Below are 25,378 nucleotides of genomic sequence, written 5' to 3'. Positions count from 1 at the left end.
AGCAGACTGCTACTATTACTAATAATAATTATGATAAATAAGTTTCATGAAGACATGAACCAAAACAGAAGATCACGAAGCTGAACTCATCACTAGCATAACTATAAAATAAAAATCAATAATGTTCCAATATAACAGAATAATAAAGAAATCAAAACAAACCTTCAAACTCTAAAATAACAATAAAAGCCAAACGAAAACAAAACTCAAATAAATTTACTATTAATCCAAAACTCTTGAGCGTTTTGACCCTGAGTCCCATCCTCTGAACTCTTTCTTTGATCACATTATTCAGGTTTGTTTGTCAGGTCACTCTGACTCCTCTCTTATGGGGAATCCTGAGGTCGGCACTGAGAAGCAGGAATTCTTCTTATCCAGATAAACTCCAGGTTAGTCCTGAGTTTCTGTACCATGAAGCTGGCTCTCTTCTTACCAGGTACATCGACCTGTTCTGGTGCAGGTTAGCTTCATGATGAGACATCAACAGGTGTGAAGTTACCAACTACTGACCAATCAATCAGCTGGATCAATCAGCTGATCAATCAGCTGTTAAACAGAGCAGGTTCCCCTCAGATCCCTCAGACTGCAGAGAGCTGAAAGGTTTTCAGTCAGTTTGTTTAGTTTGAGTCTAATTCTGATTGTTTGGAGGGTGAATCCCACAGGAAGAAGGATTTAATAAACTCAGATGTTACAATAAAAACACAACTTTGTGAGCTGACTCACAACCTTATAGACAACCAGAGTCTCAGTAAATAGGTGCAACAAGCTGTAACAATTTTATCAAACAAATAATCAAACTAAGAAGATTTCCCAAATATTCTTTGATCAGTTTTCCAAAATATTTCATGTTTTTCTTTAGTTTTGGAGTCAGAATCATGATGTGAATGCACTGTTGTGTTAACCCTACCCCATAAATGCTTTTCTACAATGGGCTCCATGAACTGTGCAGAGGCTCCTCCTGTTAGTGTTTCCTTTGTTCACACAAGTGTTTGAGTATTATGGCAATGCAGAGCTGACAGGCAGGAAAAAAGCAGGAAAAAGGGGGAAAAAAGAGGACAGAGCACAGGTAGAAAAACACAACGACTCACCAACTGCTGCACCTGTAAAAATGGAAGAACAAAAACCAAACAGCACCTGAAAAACACACATGTATATGTTTTTGTGTGTATTTTGTGTATGTGTGTGTAAATGTTGTTGGTCACTTATGTGAGGAGCTGCTCGTCTCCACTGATGAGACCACAGCAGCTGAACAGGCTCAAACACTTCAGCTTTAACTGCTTTGAGGCTTCAGGCTCAGAAAGTCTCTTCATGTTTCCGTCCTATTGTTCGGGTTGTGGCTCTGATTGTTGGTTATTAAGCTCCAAGTTGTGTTTGATGCTTTGGCCGTAAGTGAGGGGGTCGCACGGCTTTACGACAGTGCCCCACGTGACGAATGCTGCTGCCATTAGACACGTTTCTCCGTGGGTGATCAGGAGCAGCGCGTGCTAGCCGTGCGCGTTCATGTACAAACGTGAGTCATAACGTCTTTAACTATCTCGGTAAATCTTTGACTACCGTAGATCGGTGGGATAATGGTTATTGATAAGCTTGGGAGTAGAGCAGCTGTGGGATTAGCCGCGCTTAATGCCTATCAGTAAAGAGGTTATGCTGAGATCGGCTATATATCGGTTATTGTTTACATTTCTTGTTGTTTGGACTTGTGTTAAGGGCCTCACATTATCAGACTCTGTACCGAGGATTGAGCATGTTATGAAAGTTGCGTGTATTTACCTGTAATTACGTGTAAAGCATGCGAGCTGCCCTCGTAGCGGTCGGAGAGTCTTATCGCTGCCGGTACGTTATTTGGCCACAAGGGGGCGCTGATGTCCACCAAATTCATTTAGTGTGGCTAAAATGAAGTTAATGTGTATTATCATTGCTGGTCATACAGATGTGCTTATTTTGCTCTGTTCAAACTATCACTGTTAGATTTAATGTAACCAGATTATTTAGTTAATTATTAGAGTGTGTTAGGATGATTTGCTTTCCCATATTGGAAATTTATATGTGTATTTTTCTTTTCCTATTCCATTCAGAACCACACACACACACACACACACACACACACACACACACACACACACACACACGTGCCTACCCCTACATCACCATGCCCACATACTCTTTGGACTCACTCCTGTATGCCAAGTGTCATGCAGCTTGTATGTGATCCATCCTTGAGACAAACATTAAAGTCTATCTGGAAGAAACTCTCTGAGCCGAGTCCCTGTCCTGAGAGCAGCTATCAAACCAGCCTCCTGGAGAAACCTCTCCAACATTCAGGGTTGAAATTAAACCCATTAATAATAAATGTTTTGGCAACAGGCAGAAAGCAAAAGATGTACGATTAATGTTGGATTTCCTCTAATTCGTTATCATCAGTGATGAAGTGAAAATTGTCACAGAGTGGACGTAGTGTCCACTAACCTGTGGAGGAGACACAAACTCAGTGTGTTGTTAAGGTGGAACAGCTTGTGTTACGAGTGTGAGCAAAGGTCATGTGTATGCTGTAGATTTGGTACCATCAGCTTCAGTGTCAGCTGAGTCACAGGAACTGCAGTCTCTCCTGTGCCCCCCCACTAGGGGTGGGACGATCAATCTGAATATCAGTGGTATAGATACCAACACTGGTACTGGTACAGATCAATGCTAGCCTGATAGGACTGATTGATAGTTTGTCTCTAAGTTCAGTGCACTGCTCTGACTTCACCTCATAAATGGTGACACAGCTCTGCTCTGTATCAGCTGCCTTTGTAAGGTCAAAGTATAAAGTATTGGTGCTGCTGTCATCAGTACTGGCCCTGTACTTACTAATCACACCATTACTGCCCAAAAGCTCAGAGTGCACACTCTGAACCTCTGCTGATCTCTCCCCTCACTGACCACTGATTACAGTGTTTGGTGACACTTCAGTAAGACGAGCATCATTTTCTGAACATACTCGTCATCATTTTGTTTGCATGCAGAGATTTTTGCAGTGTGGAGGAAACTAACTCCCTTCATAAGGCTGTTACAGCCTCCCTGCACACCTGATTTTATCATCCCAGCCGTGACGTCATCTGTGGCGCCTCCTGGAGGAGATTTTCCAGAAACTTTTGTCCAGTCTCGTGGTCCCAGGTGCCTCAGCTCTGCCATAGGGCTGAAATCTCTACAGGCGGTAACGACCCTCCAGCTGACCTCTGACCTGAGTCCCCTGGGAGAGGCAAATGAATCATGGCTTCATTACGGTTTCAACACCCCCACTTCAACCACATGGTATCTGAGGGGCAGATGGAGGGTCTGCACGCTGGTGTCAGGTGGGGTGGGCCACGGGAGAAAAGGTGGAGCTGTCCGAGGTTTCTGATGAATCAGCGTGTTGGTGAGTGAAGCTCTGAAGGATACAAAGATTTATCCTCTTCATCCTTTATTCTTTGTCTCCTCAGCACTTTTTCTCTCCCTTCATTCTGCCTCAGACTTCCACAGACTTCCACAGGGAATCTTCCATTTCAACAAAATCTTTCCATTTTTTAAATTTCATCTTTTTTTGGGATCTCGCGGTCTCAGCGGTCTCACGCTGAATGTTCTTCCCTGTTTAATGTTTTACCCAAACCCTCCAGGCATGTGCACAGACAATTTTGGGGGCAGGTGCCAAAAAACATGCTGTGACGAGGTGACGGACGGCAAAATCCGCGGAGGCGGCGAGGAAAAGAAGCCACCCACCGTGATCGCCGTTGGAACAGGTAGAGGGGTTGCAGCTGGCGGAGTGAACAGCTGCCATGGCGAGGCTTGGGCTCGAGGCTGAGGTGGAGTGCGACGTTGCTGGGACCTTTTCCAGCGCGCTGGCCCCCCCCAGGGCCAGGCGAGTGCCGTAAAACCCAGACCTGCACTCCGGGGCAAGCCAGGGCTTCCACCTAATCTTCTCATCCCGGTAATACTCCATTACCGCTTGAAGCTCCTGTAGATCGCTGTCCGCGAGGTCCATTTCTGGGTTCGGGTCCTACTGTCACAGCTGGGTGCAGGCAAGGCAGGAAGGACCTCCGTGCAGGACACGACGAGAGCTAGGTTCAGTGAAGATTTATTGGTTGTGCTACACAATACACTCAAAACATGAAACTAGAAACTTGAAGACTCGAAACTCGAAGACAAAACACACAGCGAAAACTGACGAGGACCTGAACACTGAACTAAACAACACTGAGACTTAAATACACAAAAGAAACGAGGGGTGAGGGGAAACAACTGGGAACAACAGGTGAAATGAATGAGACTAATGACAAAGGGGAAGCAAAACTAAACACAAAGCACAAGGAACCCGAGACTGTCAAAATAAAACAGGAACTGACTAAACATAACAGATACTAACCTAAACACAGAAAACTTAACAAAGGCAACATTACAAAATGAAACAACAAGGAAACCAAACCGCACACTCAGACAACAAACAGAGAAACTAAAAGAAACACCAAGAAAACAACCTGAAAAGTACAACAAAAGAAAAGAACTCAAAAGAACTCAAAATGCTGGGCCACCGGCCCAGGATCATGACATCCATCTCCATAATTTATTCATAAAATTAAAAAAACACAGTAGGAAATACAATTATATATTTGTTAACACAATCAATACACAAAACTCAAATGATCAAATTGCATAAATAACCGAAACACAGACAACATGGAGGCCATATTGTGTGTTCTTTTTAATAACCAAAGAATAAAATAAACAATCATCAAAGAGATTTAACCTTTAAACAGGATCAAAACTCTGCTCTGAATAAATGAATTGCAGTTCTCCTCGTGTCTCTGTGGGTTTCCTCCCACAGTCCACAGACATGCAGTTACTGGGTGAACTGGTGAGTCTAAATGACTCACAGCTGTGAATGGTTGTCTGTCTCTGTGTTAGCCCCCCGACAGGCTGATGACCTGTACAGGGTGTAACCCCCCAGGAGCCTGACCAGGAGAAGAGAATAGATGGAATATACTGGAATATATAATATATATATACTCAAAGAAAGGAGGGCGCGGAGCACCCAGGTCACGCACAAGGCCCAGAGGGAAAAGAGCCGGCGTAAGGGAGAGGCTGAGGCATAGAGCACACCAGACGCCACTGCCGAACATCCTGTTGGCTAATGTCCAGTCACTGGATAACAAGCTGGACGAACTCAGGGTCAGGATACAGTTTCAGAGGGACATAAGGGACTGCAACATCATCTGTCTCACGGAAACATGGCTGACCCCCCTCATACCGGACCACGCCGTACAGCCGGCGGAGTTCTTCAGTGTTCGTCACATGGACAGAACGAATGAGTCTGGAAAATCAAGAGGAGGAGGTGTGTGCCTAATGATTAATAACAACTGGTGTGACAGTACAAATGTTGTCCCTCTGAAACAATCATGTTCGCCTAACCTGGAGCTCCTAACCCTGAAATGCCGCCCCCCACTACCTGCCCGGCAAGTTCACTTCGGTCATCTTCAGCGCTGTCTATATTCCAGGCAGACACGATCACTGCACTTTCCGAGCTACATGAGGCTATTTCCACCTATCAGGCTAACCAGCGTGATGCGGCTCTCATCGTAGCCGGGGACTTTAACAGTGCAAACTTGAAAAAGGTAATACCGGAGTTTACTCAACACATAGACTGCCCCACCAGAGGAGAGAGGACCCTAGACCACTGCTACTCTCCATTCAAAGAGGGCTACAAAGCAAAGCCTCTTCCGCCTTTTGGGAAGTCCGATCACACCTCTGTCCTTCTCATACCGAAATACAAACAAAGGCTCAGGCAGGAACCCCCTGCTGTGAGAGAAGTGACACGGTGGTGTGATCAACCAGAGACCGCTCTGCAGGGTGCGTTGGATTCAACCAACTGGGACATGTTTCGCAGCAGCGCGGGCGTAGACATCGAGGAGTTTACGGAAACGGTTGTGGGATTTATTGGGAAAGTTGTTGATGACACATCGCTTAGGAGGACCATCAGGACTTTTCCCAACCAGAAGCCGTGGGTGGATAAATCCGTCCGCGACGCTCTGAGGTCCCGCACCGCCGCCTACAACTCCAGCCTCACTTCTGGGAACATGGAGGACTACAAGGCTGCGTCATACAATGTCCGCAGAGCGGTGAAAAAGGCCAAACATCGCTACGGCCGCAGACTGGAACAGCAACTAACTCCAGGGGACTGTGGCAGGGACTACGCACCATCACGGACTACAAAGCACCACACACACCCCCGGTGAGTGCCGATGCTTCTCTGGCTGATGAACTCAACAACTTCTTTGCGCGCTTCGAGCTGGGAAGTTGACAGCCCGCTGCGCTCCCAGCTGGAGGGGCGGAGACACTCACTGTGACGAAGCGTGACGTGAGGAGGATGTTTAGAAGTGTAAACACCAGGAAAGCGGCTGGACCAGACGGTATTACCGGACGTGTCCTTAAGACCTGCGCTGACCAGCTGGCACCTGTGTTTACACTGATATTCAACCTCTCACTGGAAATGTGTGTGATTCCCACCTGCTTTAAAAAGTCCATCATAGTCCCTGTCCCAAAGAAACCACACCCCAGCAGCCCCAGTGAGTTCAGGCCCATAGCGCTCACCTCTGTGGTGATGAAATGCTTTTAGAGACTCATCAAGACATTCATCACCTCCTCACTGCCCACCACCCTCGGCCCACTACAGTTCGCATACCGGCCAGACAGATCCGCAGATGACGCCATATCCTTCCTCCTCCACAATTCAATTCAATTCAATTCAATTTTATTTATATAGCGCCAAATCACAACAAAATGTCGCCTCAAGGCGCTTTGTATTGTGGGTAAAGACCCTACAATAATACAGAGAAAACCCAACAGTCAAAATGACCCCCTATGAGCAAGCACTTGGCGACAGTGGAAAGGAAAAACTCCCTTTTAACAGGAAGAAACCTCCAGAAGAACCAGGCTCAGGGAGGGGCAGTCATCTGCCGCGACCGGTTGGGCTGAGGGGAGAGAAAGACATGCTGTGGAAGAGAGCCAGAGATTAATATCAATTAATGATTAAATGCAGAGTGGAGTATAAACAAAGTAAATAAGGTGAATGAGAAGAAACAGTGCATTATGTGAACCCCCCAGCAGACTAGGCCTATAGCAGCATAACTAAGGGATGGTTCAGGGTCACCTGATCCAGCCCTAAACTATAAGCTTTATCATAAAGGAAAGTTTTAAGCCTAATCTTAAAAATAGAGAGGGTGTCTGTCTCCCGAATCCAAGCTGGAAGCTGGTTCCACAGAAGAGGGGCCTGAAAGCTGAAGGCTCTGCCTCCCATTCTACTCTTAAGTATCCTAGGAACCACAAGTAAGCCAGCAGTCTGAGAGCGAAGTGCTCTGTTGGGGTGATATGGCACTATGAGGTCTTTGAGATAAGATGGTGCCTGATTATTCAAGACCTTGTATGTGAGGAGAAGAATTTTAAATTCTATTCTAGATTTAACAGGGAGCCAATGAAGAGAAGCCAATATGGGAGAAATCTGCTCTCTCTTTCTAGTCCCTGTCAGTATTCTAGCTGCAGCATTTTGGATCAGCTGAAGGCTTTTCAGGGAGCTTTTAGGACAGCCTGATAATAATGAATTACAATAGTCCACCCTATAAGTAATAAATGCATGAATTAGCTTTTCAGCATCACTCTGAGAAAGGATGTTTCTAATTTTAGAAATACTGCGCAAATGCAAAAAAGCGGTCCTACATATTTGTTTAATATGTGCATTGAAGGACATATCCTGGTCAAAAATGACTCCAAGATTTCTCACAGTGTTACTGGAGGCCAAAGTAATGCCATCCAGAGTAAGTATCTGGTTAGACATCATGTTTCTAAGATTTGTGGGGCCGAGAACAAGAATTTCAGTTTTATCTGAATTTAGAAGCAGGAAATTAGAGGTCATCCAGGCCTTAATATCTTTAAGACATTCCTGCAGTTTAACTAATTGATGTGTGTCATCTGGCTTCATTGATAGGTAAAGCTGAGTATCATCTGCATAACAATGAAAATTGATGCAGTGCTTTCTAATAATACTGCCTAAGGGAAGCATGTATAATGTAAATAAAATTGGTCCTAGCACAGAACCCTGTGGAACTCCATAATTAACCTTAGTGTGTGAAGAAGACTCCCCATTTACATGAACAAATTGGAGTCTATGAGATAAATATGATTCAAACCACTGCAGTGCAGTACCTTTAATACCTATAGTATGCTCTAATCTCTGTAATAAAATGTTATGGTCAACAGTATCAAAAGCTGCACTGAGGTCCAACAGGACAAGAACAGAGATGAGTCCACTGTCAGAGGCTCTAAGAAGATCATTTGTAACCTTCACTAATGCTGTTTCTGTACTGTGATGAATTCTGAAACCTGACTGAAACTCTTCAAATAAACCGTTCCTCTGCAGATGATCAGTTAGCTGTTTTACAACTACTCTTTCAAGAATCTTTGAGAGAAAAGGAAGGTTGGAGATTGGCCAATAATTAGCTAAGAGAGCTGGGTCAGTGATGGCTTTTTAAGTAGAGGTTTAATTACAGCCACCTTGAAGGTCTGTGGTACATAGCCAACTAATAAAGACAGATTGATCATTTTTAAGATTGAAGCATCAATAATTGGAAAGACTTCTTTGAACAGTCTAGTAGGAAGACCCTTTGGTACTGTACATAGACACTGGTAAGGGGAACTATGTGAGAGTGCTGTTTGTAGATTACAGCTCAGCATTCAACACCATAGTTCCCTCCAGGCTGGTCTCTAAGCTGCTGGACCTGGGCCTGGGCCCATCCCTGTGCAGGTGGGTTCACATCTTCCTGACCAGCAGACCACAGGTGGTACAAGTGGGTCACCTCACCTCATCCTCCCTCACCCTCAACACCGGAATCCCCCCAAGGCTGTGTGCTCAGCCCTCTGCTGCACTCAGTGTACACCCATGACTGCGAGGCCAAGAGTCCAATGTCATCAAGTTTACTGACAACACTGCTGTTGTGGGACTGATCTCACACAATGAGGAGACAGCCTACAGGAGAGAGGTCTCCCGCCTGGAGAACTGGTGTCGGGAGAACCACCTTCTGCTCAATGTCAGCAAAACGAAGGAACTGATCGTGGACTTCAGCAGGAAGCAGCAGAGGGACTACCATCCACTTGTCATCAGTGGTGCTGAGGTGGAAAGAGTGGACACTTTCAAATACCTGGGAGTGACCATCTCACAGGACCTGTCCTGGACTCATCACATTAACATCACTGTGAAGAAGGCCAGACAGCGTCTCTACCTCCTCAGGCGGCTGAGAGACTTCAAGCTCCCACTCAAGGTGCTCAGGAACTTTTACACCTGCACCATCGAGAGCATCATGCGTGGGAGCATCACCACCTGGATGAGAAACTGCACCAAGCAGGACTTCATGGCCCTAAAAAGGGTGGTTCGTTCAGCTGAACGGACCATCAGAACCACCCTCCCCAACCTGCAGGACATTTACACCAAGCAGTGCAGGCTGAGGGCCATGAAGATCCTGTGTCAGCCCAGCCACCCCGGACACTCTCTCTTCTCCCTGCTCCCATCAGGCCGGCGTTACCGCTGCCTGAGGACTAAGACTGAAAGGTTGAAGAAGAGTTTTTACCTGCAAGCCATCCATCTGCTCAACTCTGAGCCCTAACTGGACTATTATTGCACAATGTAAATATTATAATATTCTATAATTCCGTGTGTATAGTATATAGTGTGAATTACTTTTTACTCTCCTTGTTTATATGTGTGTATGTATATATGGCTGCAGGTACAAAATACATTTCACTGTGCATTGTACTGTGTATAATTGAGCATGTGACAAATAAACACTATCTTATCTTCTGAGGCTGACAGGATTATTAGGATCAATGTGTAACAATATTGATGTTGCCATGGTTACTGCTGAATATCAGCACTGTGGCTGCTTTTCATGTTACTAATGTGTCTCCTTGCTTCCTTCACTTGCATCCCTTCCTCATGTTTGAGCTCCTCTGTGAGGATGTGAGATGTAAGGATGGAGGACGTGAAAACACCAAATGAGGAAGTGATGTCAGTGATGCTGCACAGCTGGATCATATGACCAACTGAGTGGTACAAATTAGGGATGCACCGATCTGATATTCAGTATCGGGCCGATCCTGAACTAAATTACTGTATCGGATATAGAAAAGAAGTAAAAAATGCAATCTGATCCAATCCAGCTAATGTGAGTGTTTCACTCACATTAACTGCATTACAGTGGTGTGTGTTCTTCTTCTTGTGGGTTTGTGGTTGACCAAACCAGCTTAGAGCTGCATTACTGCCACCTACTGGAATGGAGTGGATCAGGAGTTAGGAAAAAAAACTCTCCGAATCTAAAAAAGTTCTCCGTCGCAGTGACAGATTCCCTTAAACACTGATTGGATCATCGCTGACATGTTTTTCCACGCCTCCACCACTCTCTACCGTGGCTGTGTGTTGTGCTCGTTGTTTTCAGCTGTTATTTTTTTCTCTACTTCAGCTCCCAGAACGGATCGCTATAGCCATAGACAAATACTACAAGCGAGCTATTAGCACTAGCGATCGTCGGAAGGACCCCTTCCCCGTCAAAATAATTTTTATACTTTAATCCCTGATCAGTGACTAAATATAGACCTGCAGTAGAAACGTATCTCGTAGAATGCTTCTGAATATAAAGCATTTCAGCATTGCGCTCTTGCAGCCCCCAGTTTTTCAACATAAACACTGATAACACTACAGAAACTACAGTTGTCAGCTGTTCTATGTGCAGTCTGTCTGCACAAGGGCAAAGAGGCGGAGCCGTTATAGAGATGGTGAGCTCAAATGCAGCGGAAGGAAATGTTTCTCTAGTGTCCAAATGAAGCTTTTTTTCCCCCTGTAACCACTTTAAAACATTTACTTGGAAACATCTGGAGGTCCTTCATCAACCACCTGATCAGTAAGTGATGAAAAGAGAACTTTGTAGCTGCTCCATCCACCCTGTTTGTTTCACACAGCAAAAAACTGCAGTACGGAAGTTAAAATATGCAGATGAACTGTTAATACGCAAGAAGTATTTCTTATCAGTTACTCAGGTAATAGATGGAATAATTGATAGAATACTCGATTACTAAAATAATTGATACTTGCAGCCCTAATGAAATTTGCAACATGCCATAAGCCAATGCATCACCTTCTCACATAGGAACAGCAGGATTCAGGTGATAGAGCGATTGTTGTAAGTACAGTTTATTTATGTAGTGCTTTTCACAGACAAAAAGTCACAAAGCACTGTACAATAATTAAAACACAATATCAAAAAAACCCAGATAAAACACCATGTTAAAAACATAACATTACAAAATTAAAAGACAAGGAATAAAAATAAAGTCAACAGAAAGTCTGGTTAAACAGAAAATTTTTCAACTCTTTTTTTTTTTTTTTTTTTTTTTTTTTTTTTAAAGACACCACAGAGTCATCTAAACGGAGCTGGAGTGGTAAACAGTTCCAGAGCTCTGGTGCCATTGCCTGAAAAGCTCTGCCCCACCCTGATCCTCTGTCTTGTACGTGGGACAACTAAAAGATTTTGATTTGTTGTGTGAGAGACTGTTGACTTATGTAAAATGTATCCAGGCATTTAAAAACAATTGCTTTTTTTTTTTTTTTAAATTGATTTTTTTTTATCAATATCGGCAGATATGTAAATGTAAAATATCAGTATCGCTATCAAAGTGGTATGGTGCCATCCTTAGTACAAATAACAGAAGCGCTTCTCTCGGCTTTATAGAACAAAGCAGATATTTAATCATTTGGATCAATAAATGAATGATTTACAGACTTTTGTCTTTTCATTGGAGTCTGAACCACAGAAAAATCAATGTTGTCAAATAATGAAATTTCTATCTAGTTTCTAAAGGATCATTTAATTGTCCAAATGCCACCACAGACAAGTTAAAGTCTAGTTGTGATTTCATCATTCTAACAGCAGTAAAATAAATGTCAGGATGAACTCTGGCTGCTCACCAAACTTGTGTTCATTGGACAATAATGTGTGAACGTCTCTGAGCAGTTTGTAAATTGATGTTTTGGGTCAGTGCAGCTCAGTGATTCCTCTCTGATATCACAGTTTGTCTCATCTGCAGCAAACGAACTGCAGCTGACATGAACTGAATCATCTGAGCTGAACTGAGCTTCAGAGAAACACAACATCCTGATATTCACTGTGAAGCTTTGAGTGGAAAAAGACAGAAAAACAACATGTGGATCCTGGAATAATGGCAGCTTCCATCTTTAAAGGACTGAAGAGGAAGAAGTTTACAAGGAATCATTGAGAACAGTTTCAAACATCAACTGATTGAATCCATGAATCTGAAAACGTGTTTGTGAGTGAAAGAGACAGACATGTACAGACTGAACTATCTGTTCAACAGTCAGAGTTTCTCTGACAGGAGGACACTCTTTACACTCAACTCAGCATAGAGACACTGAGGAAGCAGGAAACAAAACCCCAAATCCAGGATAAAGAGGTTCAGTGAATGTGGTTTTGAAGGTGTGGAGGTGGATCAGAGTGTCAGAGGAGACTCTGTAGAAGGACAGAGTGCCAGCAGGACAGTCCACATACACTGCTACTCTGTTAGAGACAGAGGAGGAGGAGGAGGAGATGGCTGTTTCTCTGTTGTTGTGCCAGACAATGTAACCATTATAATCAGAGCACCTCAGACTCCAGGACTGATCATTCCTTCCAAACTCGGAGTCATCTCTGTGACCTTTCCTGCTGATTCTTCTGTAACTCACTGATATTAAAATATTTCCTCTCCACTCGACCTCCCAGTAACAGCGACCAGTCAGACCATTTCTACACAGCAGCTGTTCCCAATAATCAAACCTGTCTGGATGATCAGGATATGACTGAACTTCCTCCACATATGTCACCTTCCTGTTGTTGTCAGACAGTTGTAGTTTTCTGTTCACTGTGTTTGTGTTGATTGTGAGTCGACAGGAATCTGATGGAGAGAACAAACACAATCCAGCTGCAGTTATTGATCCATCATCTGTTCATTGACACTTTGATGATGACTCCTGACATCAGAGATGTGAATGAGTGATGTGACAGTTTGAAGATGGTTGAATGTGTGCTGCTTTGTTTTCATCAATCACATTAAAAACACACTTACACTTCCTCAGACCTGGGATCAGCCATCGGACTCCAGCAGGCTCCACCCTGAAAGGAGGAGGGGGGTCAGAGCAGCACAGTCTCTTTCAGCATGCACACATGGACATTACATCGCTCTCAGACACACACTGTTACACACTGATTTTCAGATTGTGTCCTCTTTGTGTTTGTTCTAAATGGAGAACATCAGTGACTCTGTGAGCTGTTAATTAACAGCTCTGGAAAAAGATGCAACAGGTTTGTTGTATTTTTCTGCATGGAAATGATCACAGAGGGACCTGCTGACTTTTTGTTTTCCTGTCCTTGATGTGCTGCTACTTGGTCTGAATATTAATGATCAGAGTGGATCAATGATCAGATCATTATTGCAGTGCACAAACAAAGGCAGCTGCAGTGAACTACAAAGGAAGCATCTGTCACTTCACTTTTCATTAGTTTCTGTTTTTGGATTCTCCTGCTCTGTTTCACTCACTCTGATTCTCATACTCGTCTGCTTCACTTTGATTTTTCTCACTGACTTTGATGCTCAATATTTCAGATTCTCCTAACAGGAACATGAGCCACTGGAAATCAATAGAAAGGCTCATTTATTGATTTATGAAACTTAATCCCATTGATGGTCAGAGGGTAAAAATGTGAGACTGTTCCTCTGCAGAGATCACTTTGAACTGGTTGCTCCATTGTTGTTGATGGAGATTTTCTCCTTTGAGACCCCCATACAGATATCTACTGTATCTACTGTAAAAAGGTTCCTCTATGTGTGACTGTTCAGATAACACTCGTATCCAGCATGAAGTCATCAGACAGGGCCAGAGTGAAGTACAGCTTCCTCCTCTATCAGACACTGTCTGTGGCTGCAACAGGCCTCTCCATACCTGAGAGTTTCCAGTCTCAGCTGCTCCAGCAGCTTCACTCCTGCCTCTCCTGGATGGTTGTAGCTCAGGTCCAGCTCTCTCAGATGGGAGGGGTTGGAGCTCAAAGCTGAGACCAGAGACTTACAACCTTCTTCTGTGATCAGGCAGCCTGACAGCCTGCAGACATGACAGATACTCTTAGAGAACAGCAGAGCAGCTGCATGCAGACAACAAACTGCAGCAACAAATCATTTTAAAATGAAATGACTGAAACAGGAGTTCAAAATAACCAAGTCAGTCTAAATGTTAAAGTCTACAAGTGATAAAATCAGTGAAGTCAAAATGATGATCAAATCTACATAAAGTAGGACTGAGGCTGATGGGAGTGTCATTAGTTTTGCTGCTTTTTGGTTTGAATGAAAGTTTTGGTCAAACTAGAAGTCTGAGCAGATGATGGCACTAAATTAAAAGTCTGCTGATTGTTGAAGTTCTTATATTTCATTGTGAGGACAACATGAACATCTGAAACTAATTTGATCACAACCCATCAAATCTTTGCAGAACCAAAGTGGCAGCTAAACATCATCCTCCACTGAACTGTGCTGCTGGTGAGGCTGACATCATTTAAAGGTGCACATGAGGAAAGACTTCATTAAGAATCAGACACAGAGAGAGGAAGAAGAACCAGGGTTAGAATAGTTTTGGATTTTACATCATAGTTTAGTTTTAGTTAGTTTCAGTATTAGTTTTAGTTTTTTCAAACTTTATCAGCTGCAAGATTCAAGGCACAAAAGTGACTATTGTGTAATAAAAACTGGACAAAGATCCCTTTAAAGAAATATATTCAACAACAACTGTTCACAGACAGCAGCACTACAGGCTAAATGTGTGTAAGATTAAGGACACTCATGAACATCAACAGGGCGCAACAAAGAAAATATGAACTCCAAAACTCAATAAACTCTACAATAAAGTTCAGCTCGGCTCGTAGCTGCTAACTAGCTCGCTCGTCTCCTGTAGGTCAGCTCAGCAAAGAGGAGAGATGCAGCGAGTTCAGAAGATTGCAGCAGCACAACTTTATTCCTTTACAGGAAGCAAGGCAGGGGCGGAGCTTCTTTTTTTTTTTTTTTTTTTTTTTTTTTTTTTTTTTTTCTCTTTTAGCCTGTCATGTCTGGCATCTTTCACAATCGGAATGATGATCCGAATGCACTGATGTACCAAACATATTTGCTTTGACAAGAACAGCTCTATATGTTTCCTATAGGCTCTTCTTGTTAATGTTTGCAATTTTATTTTTATTTATTTATCTATCCCTATATGTACTATGATGTGTTGTGAGCTGTATAATGCAATTAAAAAAGGAGGAGTGGGACATCACGCAGCACAGCGAGCAGAGCCGAGGTGATGGCCCTACTCACTGCAGCACGAGCCCCCCACCCCCGAGAACCTATGTGTGCATAATGTGATGTTAAACTGAGTGGGAGGAGGGGAGGGGCCAGGATAAATATGACCGGGAGGCAGAGGACTACCCCCCGGAGGAAGAGAGCCAGCTAGCTACTGGCTCACTAGGCACCCCAGTTCCCTACACCCCCCCGCAGCCCAGGGAAGGCAGGTCCAGGGCCTGAAGTGACCGCACCCCCAGGACGCCACCGTACTCCAGGCCGGCACCCACTGCCCCCACTGCAAACAGGACACAACACACACCCCACATGCATACAAAGGACAACAAATATCGCACACACACACACACGCACGTACGCACACATACACACGCACGCACACACACGCACACACACACAGACACACACCCCCACATACATACTCACACATACACACACACGCACACAGTGGTCCTGAGTCAGAACCAACCGGCCCCGTGTAGGGCAACTGCTGCTCCCTCACCTGAGCGCCCCACCACCCCATGGGGGAGGGCACCCAGAATCCCGGAATGCCAGCCAGACACCCCGACACAGCCAACCCACCCCACACGGCGGCGCGCCCAAGGGGGCACAGACCCCTCCAGCGCAGGGAGGGGCCCAGCCAGGAAACGGGCAACCCCGGGCACCAGGGCCCCGACCCCCGCACCCCGGCCCCCACAGAGGAAGCCGGCCACCCGGACGGGGCCAGCACCGAGGGGCGGAGCTTCTGGAGGGGCTGGGAGGGCAGCACACCCCCGGCCCGGGGCTAGCGGGGGCCCGGATGGGAGAGAGGAGAGGAGAATAAGATTTCAGGTAGCCAGGCCTCTGTCATGTCCGAGGCGAGGTGGAGAAGGAGGGCCCTGTCTTGATTATATCGCAATATGCATGGCTCAATGTGCACAGTATACAACCCACTATACATCACCCATCATTCATGTTTTACACGGGGGTTTTAAAGGTTGCAACAGTCAGGACTGAGTCATGGTTGCTCAAAACTTTACAAGACCGACTGACTTTAGTGATGTAGTAGGTGTAAAATATTGAATAAGATGTTGACTGGCTTTATTTTCACTCTTAGGTGGAGCATTTTTACGGACTAAGCTAACATGAGTGGCACTTCATAACATACACATTCCCGCTGTTCTGGGCATATGTATGTTATAAAATGATGTTATGATGAGCTTTATTATTTGGGTATAAAGGGCCCGGTCATTTGCCCCGCCCCCGGCCCGGCTCTGATTTGTTCCGCTAGTGAAGCAAGGACCGTGTACAGTGGGATACATTTCAGTCAGAACCGGCTAACTAAACTCTTGTTGGGCTGCAGCAGCTGGTAGTCAGCCACAACTTATTTTCACCCACACCGAGCACACTTTTCCCTCGCGCTCCTCTCCCGCGTTAGCCCGCACACACACACAGGGGGCGGAGAAAGTGGGTGGTCTCTCCTTAGCCTACAACACTCAACCTGTGGCCTGCACTACATTACCCATAAGGCTACAGCTGTAGCCACAGCTGTCTTTGGCCTCAGTCGGCTTTGTTTCTTACCAGCGCTGGAAAAAAAAAAAGAAAAGTTTGGATGTTTTTGGTTGACTTTTAATCTTTCTGGGAGTTTGTGTCATCAAGTTTTCACACTGTTAAACAAAGCTAGAAGCTGATGTAGCCAGGGGCGTGGTAGCCATCGGGAGGTTTCCGAACGGCCGGTCGTTTCCCGGTCGAACCGGCCGGTGATCGGATTTTATTTTATTTTTTTAACCCAATTAAGCACAGCATCAGCGTTTGGACGGTTTCGAAGGTCCAGGCCCGTCCAGTCAGGTCACTGTGACTCCTCAGCTGAATTCTACTGATACATTTCAACTATAATTATATAAATTCATACAATATGGAAACGAAAAATTTAAATACCGATGTCACCATTAAATTATTGCAGTGTGATCTCAGTTTATTTGGTTTATCGCTTCTGCAGCGATGGTGGTGACCAACATAATTGAGGAGAACACTGAACAGAGGGTGGATGCAGGTCAGACTTGGGGAACTTCCTCTAATGTCTGAAAATAAATAGGTAATTCAGCATGTGCAGAAACAAATGGAGGATTGAGGATTTTCAGCGCTCACAGTCAGCTGTCCCAGCGTGAGTTCGTTGATCCACTTTTGCACCGAAAGAAATGTTTCTCCTGTTTGTAAATGGATCGCCTATATCGTTCTTCACAGCCCACAGAAACAATAATGAGTTATACCTGTGTATACTGCTTGTATTAAATAGAAGCGTTGGTTAAAAATAATAATAATAATTCAGCAATTACAAAGCCCAGCTCAAAAAACAAACAAACAAACAAAAAAATAACAGGTTCATTAAATTAAAAAAAGAGAAGAAAAAACAAATGAATCCCGGTGTTGTGCCAAAAAGTGATCGTCTGCCAGAAAATGTTTGTCCATATTTAAACTGTTGTAAATGACTTGCTGATCTATAATCTGTGAAAAATACGTCAAGATGGCGGCGCGCACAGACGCAGCGGCTCACGGCTCTTCCTTTCGGTGCTCTTTTTTGTACTTTTTGTATTTCATATTTGTTAGTTTTGGTGCATTTGTCTCTGTAAACAACTGCTACACACGCCAGGATCTTGTGGACATTGGCTACCGGCACAAGATATCAGTATCGAGTGATTTTCACTACACTCATAACATCCCAGACGCTATAGCGAGACCGCCGGGGGCTCCGTGGATTGTTATCGGGTCTGGAAGGCGCCGCCGACGGCGGAGGGAGAGGAAGCAGAAGCGGGGCTGCAGGTCCGGCTTTGTGCTGAAGCTGAAATGCCAACCACACAGGCCTCCTCTGCCGAGCCTGTATCTCTCCAACGCCAGGTCCATGGTAAATAAAACGGACAACCTAGAGTTAGAGCTGGCTGTAAATCGCTATGTTCGTGACTCCTGTGTAATGATTATCACCGAGACCTGGCTAAACCCCCACATTCCCGATGCTAGCGTGCAGCTAGCAGGCCGCACTCTGCTATGCGGAGATCGGACCAAGGACTCCGGTAAGAGCAGGGGAGGGGGTCTCTGTATTTACGTGCATGAGGACTGGTGTAACAACGGAACAATCATAGACAAACATTGTTCCCCAGACCTCGAGTACATGTCTGTAAGATGTCGGCCTTTCTTTCTACCCAGAGAGCTAACAGTAGTGATCGTCACAGCTGTGTATATAGCTCCCGATGCTAACGTTAGCATGGCGCTCTCTCTCCTGCTGAACGCCATTAACGAACAGCAGCGGGTCCACCCCGACGGTGTTCTTATTATCGCGGGAGACTTTAACAAGGCCAACTTAAAGACTGTACTCCCGAAATTCCACCAACATGTCAAATGTTCCACAAGAGGGGAGAACACTCTTGACCATGTTTACTCCAACATTAAGCACGCTTACAGAGCCAAACCCCTCCCCCACCTCGGCCAGTCCGACCATCTTTCCCTGCTGCTCACCCCAGCATACACCCCCCTCAGACGGAGAGCCAGGCCTACTGTAAAAACCATTACAACCTGGCCTGAAAACGCACTCTCCGACCTACAGGACTGCTTTGCATACACAGACTGGGACTTATTCGAACACGAGGACCTAGAAACATTCACAGGGACGGTACTGGACTACATTAAGTTCTGTATCGGAAATGTGACTGTCAGCAAAAACATCCGGGTTTTCCTTAACCAGAAACCCTGGATGAACAGCCAGGTCCGTTCACTCCTCAAAACCCGTGATGCTGCCTTCAGGTCAGGCGACAGAGCTCTGTACAGGGCTGCTCGAGCTGACCTGAAAAGAGGAATTAAAAAAGCCAAAACGGACTACAGGAGGAGAATAGAGTCCCATCTGTCCAGCAATAACACACGGGAGGTGTGGCAGGGCATTCAGAACATCACAAACTTCAGAGGCTGTGATGTGACTGCAGGAGACCTGAGTGTGTCACTAGCAGAGGAACTTAACTGTTTCTTTGCTCGCTTTGAGATGCCTCAGGACCACCCATCTGCTCCAGTCCTGCCCCCCCCCCACCAGGCTGCACCCCACTCACTGTCCAGGAGCATGAGGTACGGCGCGTGCTCCTGGCAGTGAACCCCAGGAAGGCTGCCGGACCAGATGGAGTACCTGGCAAGGTGATCAGAGCGTGTGCCCACCAGCTCACCCTGATTCTCACCAGGATTTTCAACCTCTCCCTGGCCCAAGCAGTCATCCCCCCCTGCCTAAAAACAGCCACAATCATCCCCGTGCCCAAAAGGTCATCTGTCACCAGCCTAAATGATTACCGCCCTGTGGCCCTCACACCGGTAATCATGAAGTGCTTTGAGAGGCTGGTTCTCCAGCACATCAAAGACCATCTGCCCCCCACTTTCGACACCCATCAGTTTGCATATCGTGCAAACAGATCCACAGAGGACGCCATCGCTGTAGCTCTCCACTCTGTGTTGAGCCACTTGGAGCAGCAGCAGAGCTACGCTCGCATGCTCTTTGTGGATTACAGCTCAGCGTTCAACACAATCATCCCGGACATTCTCACCACCAAACTGCACACCCTGGGCCTCCCCCCTCTCACATGTTCCTGGATCAAGGACTTCTTAACCAACCGGCCCCAGACGGTGAGACTTGGCCCCCATCTCTCCTCCACCCACACACTGAGCACTGGCTCCCCACAGGGCTGTGTGCTGAGCCCCCTCCTGTACTGCCTCTACACCCATGACTGCAGTCCGGCCCACAATAACAACCTCATCGTCAAATTTGCTGACGACACCACAGTGGTTGGACTCATCTCAAAGGGAGATGAGGCAGCTTACAGAGAGGAGGTCCTGAAGTTGACAGCCTGGTGTTCAGAGAACAACCTGGTACTGAACACCATGAAAACCAAAGAGATCATCATCGACTTCAGGAAGCACAGGACTGACCCAGCTCCCCTCTACATCAACGGCGAGCGTGTGGAGAGGGTCCACACCTTCAGGTTTCTCGGTGTCCTCATCTCTGCTGATCTCTCTTGGTCAGATAACATCACAGCTGTTATCAAGAAGGCTCAGCAGCGACTTCACTTCCTGAGGGTCCTCAGGAAGAACAACTTGAACTCAAACCTGCTGCTGACCTTCTACCGCTCATCCATTGAGAGCCTGCTGACGTACTGTATCACAGTATGGTATGGCAGCTGCACTGAGGCAGACAGGGTCAGGCTTCAGAGGGTAGTCAAGACAGCACAAAGAATCGTTGGCTGCCCTCTCCCCTCCCTGATGGACATCTACACCTCCCGCTGCATCAGCAGAGCCAGGAACATCATCAAGGACAGCTCACACCCTGGCTTTGACCTGTTTGACCTGCTGCCCTCTGGCAGGCGCTACAGGTGCATCAAAGCCAGAACAAACAGACTCAGGAACAGTTTCTTCGCCAGAGCAATCACCACCCTGAACTCACACACTCACCCACTGTAACTGTGCAACACCCACATCTCTGTGCAATATTATATCATTTATACTGAACAATATCTAACATTCCTATATTGTGTAATATCCAGTATTCATTCACTAGTGCAATATTCATTCACCAAGTGCAATATTCATCATCTTCATTATTATATGTATACACGCATTTACTTTCTTACAATGTACAGATGCACCAATGTAGGTATGTATGTATATATTTTTATACATTCTATTTTTTGTATATTTTACACATTGTTTATTTTCTGTATATCTCTTGATCATATTGAATGATATCAAGTCATTTTGAGTAAGAAACAACATTTCTGTCACAAGGTAGAAGCTAGTGTTTTAGCACTCGAGATCGGTCTTGGTCTCGAGACCGCTTTTTGATGGTCTCGGTCTTGTCATGGACTCGGACCTTGCGGACTCTGGATTTTATTTCAAGACCAGTCAAGACCACAGCTCCAGAAATATCACTAAATTGCCAGAATACTGTCCAATTTATTTGTTAACATTTTTGCTTTTATTGGATGCAAAACGTACTGATTCAAATCCAACAAAGATTGCGCTCCTCTGCCTCTCAAAGGAGCGCACCTCGCAGACTCCGCCCCGGCTAGGTCGCTGCTATTATCGCTGCTTACGCCTGTATCATTTCACCGCAGCTTGTAATCTCCCACAGAGCACTGACAGTTTCATTCACAGTGTGCACGTTTGATCTCACTATGGTCACGCGTGTGCTGCATAAATCGAAATAACAACCGGCATGAACACGTGGAGAAGTAAGAGGGAAAATGAAGATCAAAGGAAAATTTCAGGCTTCCGATTCAACAAACAAATCCCAGCATGAAAGGTAAATACCAACCTTCATGTATTTGATACACAAACTAAAAATTTAATGCAAGTTTTAGGGCTGCAACGATTCTTGGAGTAACGCAATTTGATTATTAAAAATCCTCGACACAAATTTGTTGCTTTGATGTTTCCTTTCAACTCTGCAGCTCAGGTGTCTCCGTGTAAGCGGAGCATTTCCTCCACATTAGTTCTCCATCGCTGTAACAGATTTCCATCATTTGGAAAAAAAACAAAAAAACAAGACCCTTTAACACGAGTGGATCCTTGAGATGTTTTTCCACGCCCCCACTTCCACACCCTGTTTGTTTCACAAAGGGAAACATCTGCAGTACGGAAGTTAAAATATGCTGATGAATTGTTAAAATGAAAAATTATTTCTTATCCAATTACTTGATTAATTGACGGAGTAATCAATTGAATACTTGATTACTAAAATAATTGATAGTTTCAGCCCTACTTGTATTCAGAAAGCCATAGTCAAACATTAGTTTTCAGCACCAGTAGAGCTATGATAGGCCTTCAAGAATAAAATAACTACAGTTCCCAGCAAGATGATGTCACTTCCTGTTGTTGCATTAAAAACGTGATAGTTTATGCTCACAACATGGTGGCTGATATTCAAATGTCGGAAATGCTTTTAGCAGCTGATCGTTAAAAAAATCTTTATTATGTTTTTGTTGTGTATGTTTTTTATGTGATTTCTGCAAACAGAGTGGAAGGAAACGGCACTCTGGGACACGTTAAATGCTTGATATATAAATGTAACTTTTCTGGATTATATGCAAAAATGATCATTCTATCGATCTAATAAGGCCTGATTTAGAGTTCTGCATTGATCCTTTGTGTATAACTGAAAATCCTCTCTGAACCAAACCTGACCTGCACCTCGAGAAATGTAACTACACCTCCAAAAAAACTGATTACTGCTTTCCAGTTACATCTTAGGCCCCATCACTCAATTAACAAGTGGGAGCAGCATTTAGCGGTTAGCATTAGCCTACTAATTAGCATTAGCGTTAGCGCTGATGTGAGAAATATTTTTTGATAGTACGTTGAAGTTATCATGGCCACCACCAATGGTAATGGCAGAGAAGTAAGTAAGTTGTTTCTCCGCAATTAGTACATTGAGCTAGTGGTGGGCAGATCGATCCTAATATCGATAATATGGATGCCAACGTTGGTATTGGTATTGATCAATATCAGTGTAATGAGATCGATATTTTGGCTTCAGTTTCTCTCCTGTATGCAGTGCTGCGGTTTCATCAAAGATGCGAGCTGACTGTCTAAGTGTCAGCTCACAGAAGAATAAATTTTATTTTGATAAAGTATTTTCTACTTACATATAAACTTTGCCCAATTCTATCCTGGGTTTTAACTAATTAATGATCCAAAGGAAAAAAATCTCAAACCAGTTAAACTTCATGGAAATTCTTCATAATTATTGAAAAGTATCAGTGATAATGGCCCTGTGTTTACTTGGCACAAGATCGATACAATATCTTGAAGTATCGCACACAACTACATTGACCAGCATACACGAGGAGTGATTGACAGTGCTAAGACCCTCCTCCTGGCTCTGATTGGTTGTTTTTGACTGGGAGCGGTTCAGGGAGGAGGTGGAGGAGCTCCATTTTTTTCGCAGATTATCGGTCTCATACTGTCGTGACATGGTGACAGTTTTAACAAATATGTAAAAAACAGATGTTTTATAAAAGTTACATCCCGCAGCTTTAATCTGTATAAGATTAAAGGCTTTAGCTCTTACTGTCGATGAGTGTTTGCCATTTTTTCAGTTTTACACATTTAGCTATGTGGTTTTGAAATAGCACCCATTTTTACAAAGATTGTTGGTTTAAAAACAACACAACTTTATGCATAGTTTATGAAAGACTATTGTGATGAACTATGAATAATTGTTTTACATTCTGTGATAAATGATGGAAGTCACCCAGGAGTATTAAATAAAGATGGTTATATTTATTTGAGCTGTGAGTGTTTAATATCAGGGTAATTTTATGGGAATGTGTATCTTTCAGATCAATTTAAAAAGTGATTTTGATCATGTTTCACATTTTATTGGGTCATGTAGCATCAGGCACTGGTCTTGGTCTTGTCTCGGTCTCGGGTTAGGTGGTCCTGACTACAACACTAGTAGAACCTGCAATCGGTTTTTGGCAGCGACTTTTATTTATCAGGGTAAAAACTGTGATTGGCCAGATTTTAAAGAGATAATCTGGCCAAAAGGGCCACGGTCACGTGATGTAGGTGTTTTGAACCAGGTTTCGGAGCAGTGTTTCGAAACACCTGCGCTTAGGAAGCTCGACACAGTGTTGAAACTTCAGTGTCGAGCTTCCCATCCCTACTGGATTGTGTGTGTTAATTACCTTGTGGTCGTGTGCTGGTGTTTTATATGCGGTGCATGCTGGGACTCTTTTTGGTCCTCGCTCTTTGTGCTCAGTGTTTTGGCTGCAAACATATTTGTCCCTGTTTGTTCGCTGTCTTCAGTCCGATAGTTTCAGCGTCTCCCTCCAGGAATTTGCTGACATTTGTGATTCCTTATATTGTTCCTGATTGTTATTCTCTCACTGATAAAGTAGTCGGAAACGCACAAGGACTAAACAGGTTAATAACAACGTTGTGGGCTGCGTGGACGAGTAGTCACGTTTCTCCAGAGGTGCACGCCAGGTTACCTCATAGGATCAGAGCGGTTTGTGTAGCTGCCTTGTGTGCGCTTCTCAGGTGGACTTTGATGTTGGTGGTTTTTTCCTGACTGAGAAGTGTTGCGCACATTTTTCATCATCCACAACAAGACATTCGCTTCTATCTGTGCTGTCGTAGTCAAAGGAGTCAGTTAATGACAATGATTTTTCAATTTCAGTTTTCCTTATTTCATTCGTCTTCGTTAACTAGAATAACCCTGATAAGAACAAACTGTGCAGAAAACAGGATTTCACCATGGTGAGCAACATCAACCCTTTGTTCTTTGTATGTTTTTGATTTTTGATCAGATCCATCAGCCAGTTTAGAAAAACAATGAAAGCATTTCAGTCCAGATTCAAGGCTCAGGAGCTGATTTAAAGAAATCTTTAGCATAAAGAAACTCAAAAATAAAACTCTTTGAGCAAAGAAAAAAACCTGCCACAGTTTAATAATTCGATAAATCACAGCAGACACAGTCCTGCATCAGTTAGACACTAATGGAAACCAGATTTTAGTCATCTGTTGAACATTTGAAGAATGCTGACCTGAGTGTTTCCAGTTTACAATGTGGATCCTCCAGTCCAGAAGATAAAGCTTTCACTCCTGAGTCCTTCAGGTCATTGCTACTCAGGTCCAGCTCTCTCAGACTAGAGGACTGGGAGCTGAGAACTGAGGACAGAGTTTCACAGCTTCTCTCTGAGAGGTCACAGAGACTCAGTCTGAAAAGACAATAATAAGAAAACAAGTAGTAAAGGATTAGTCTTCTTAAGTAACATTGATTTATATTTTAATTTAATTGGAGCTCCACTAGTGGGTGGATCAATCCTAAAGTTATCATCATCATCATCATCATCAAGCTTTATTTATCAAGCACTTTAAAAAGCCACAGAAAATACAAAGTGCTGTACACCAAATAAATAAAAATATTAAGAGAAGAAAGCAAGCAATT

At 44.3% G+C, this 25,378-nt stretch overlaps 1 protein-coding gene across 1 annotated transcript in view; it reads right to left on the bottom strand.

The window, feature by feature from the left end:
* Positions 1–25,378, bottom strand: part of LOC115798416 (NLR family CARD domain-containing protein 3-like) — a gene marked incomplete at its 3' end in the record, with an annotated part of 189,410 nt that overhangs the window by 108,132 nt on the left and 55,900 nt on the right. The window contains exon 11 of the mRNA XM_030755267.1: positions 24,975–25,148. Within this exon, the coding sequence (XP_030611127.1) occupies positions 24,975–25,148 (174 nt within the window). The remainder of the gene's footprint in view (positions 1–24,974; positions 25,149–25,378) is intronic.

The sequence above is a fragment of the Archocentrus centrarchus genome, chromosome 2 (genome assembly GCF_007364275.1).
Source record: "Archocentrus centrarchus isolate MPI-CPG fArcCen1 chromosome 2, fArcCen1, whole genome shotgun sequence".
Taxonomy (NCBI): domain Eukaryota; kingdom Metazoa; phylum Chordata; class Actinopteri; order Cichliformes; family Cichlidae; genus Archocentrus; species Archocentrus centrarchus.
The sequence above is the reverse complement of the archived record's forward strand: the minus strand, read 5'-3'. Positions and strand labels throughout refer to the sequence as shown.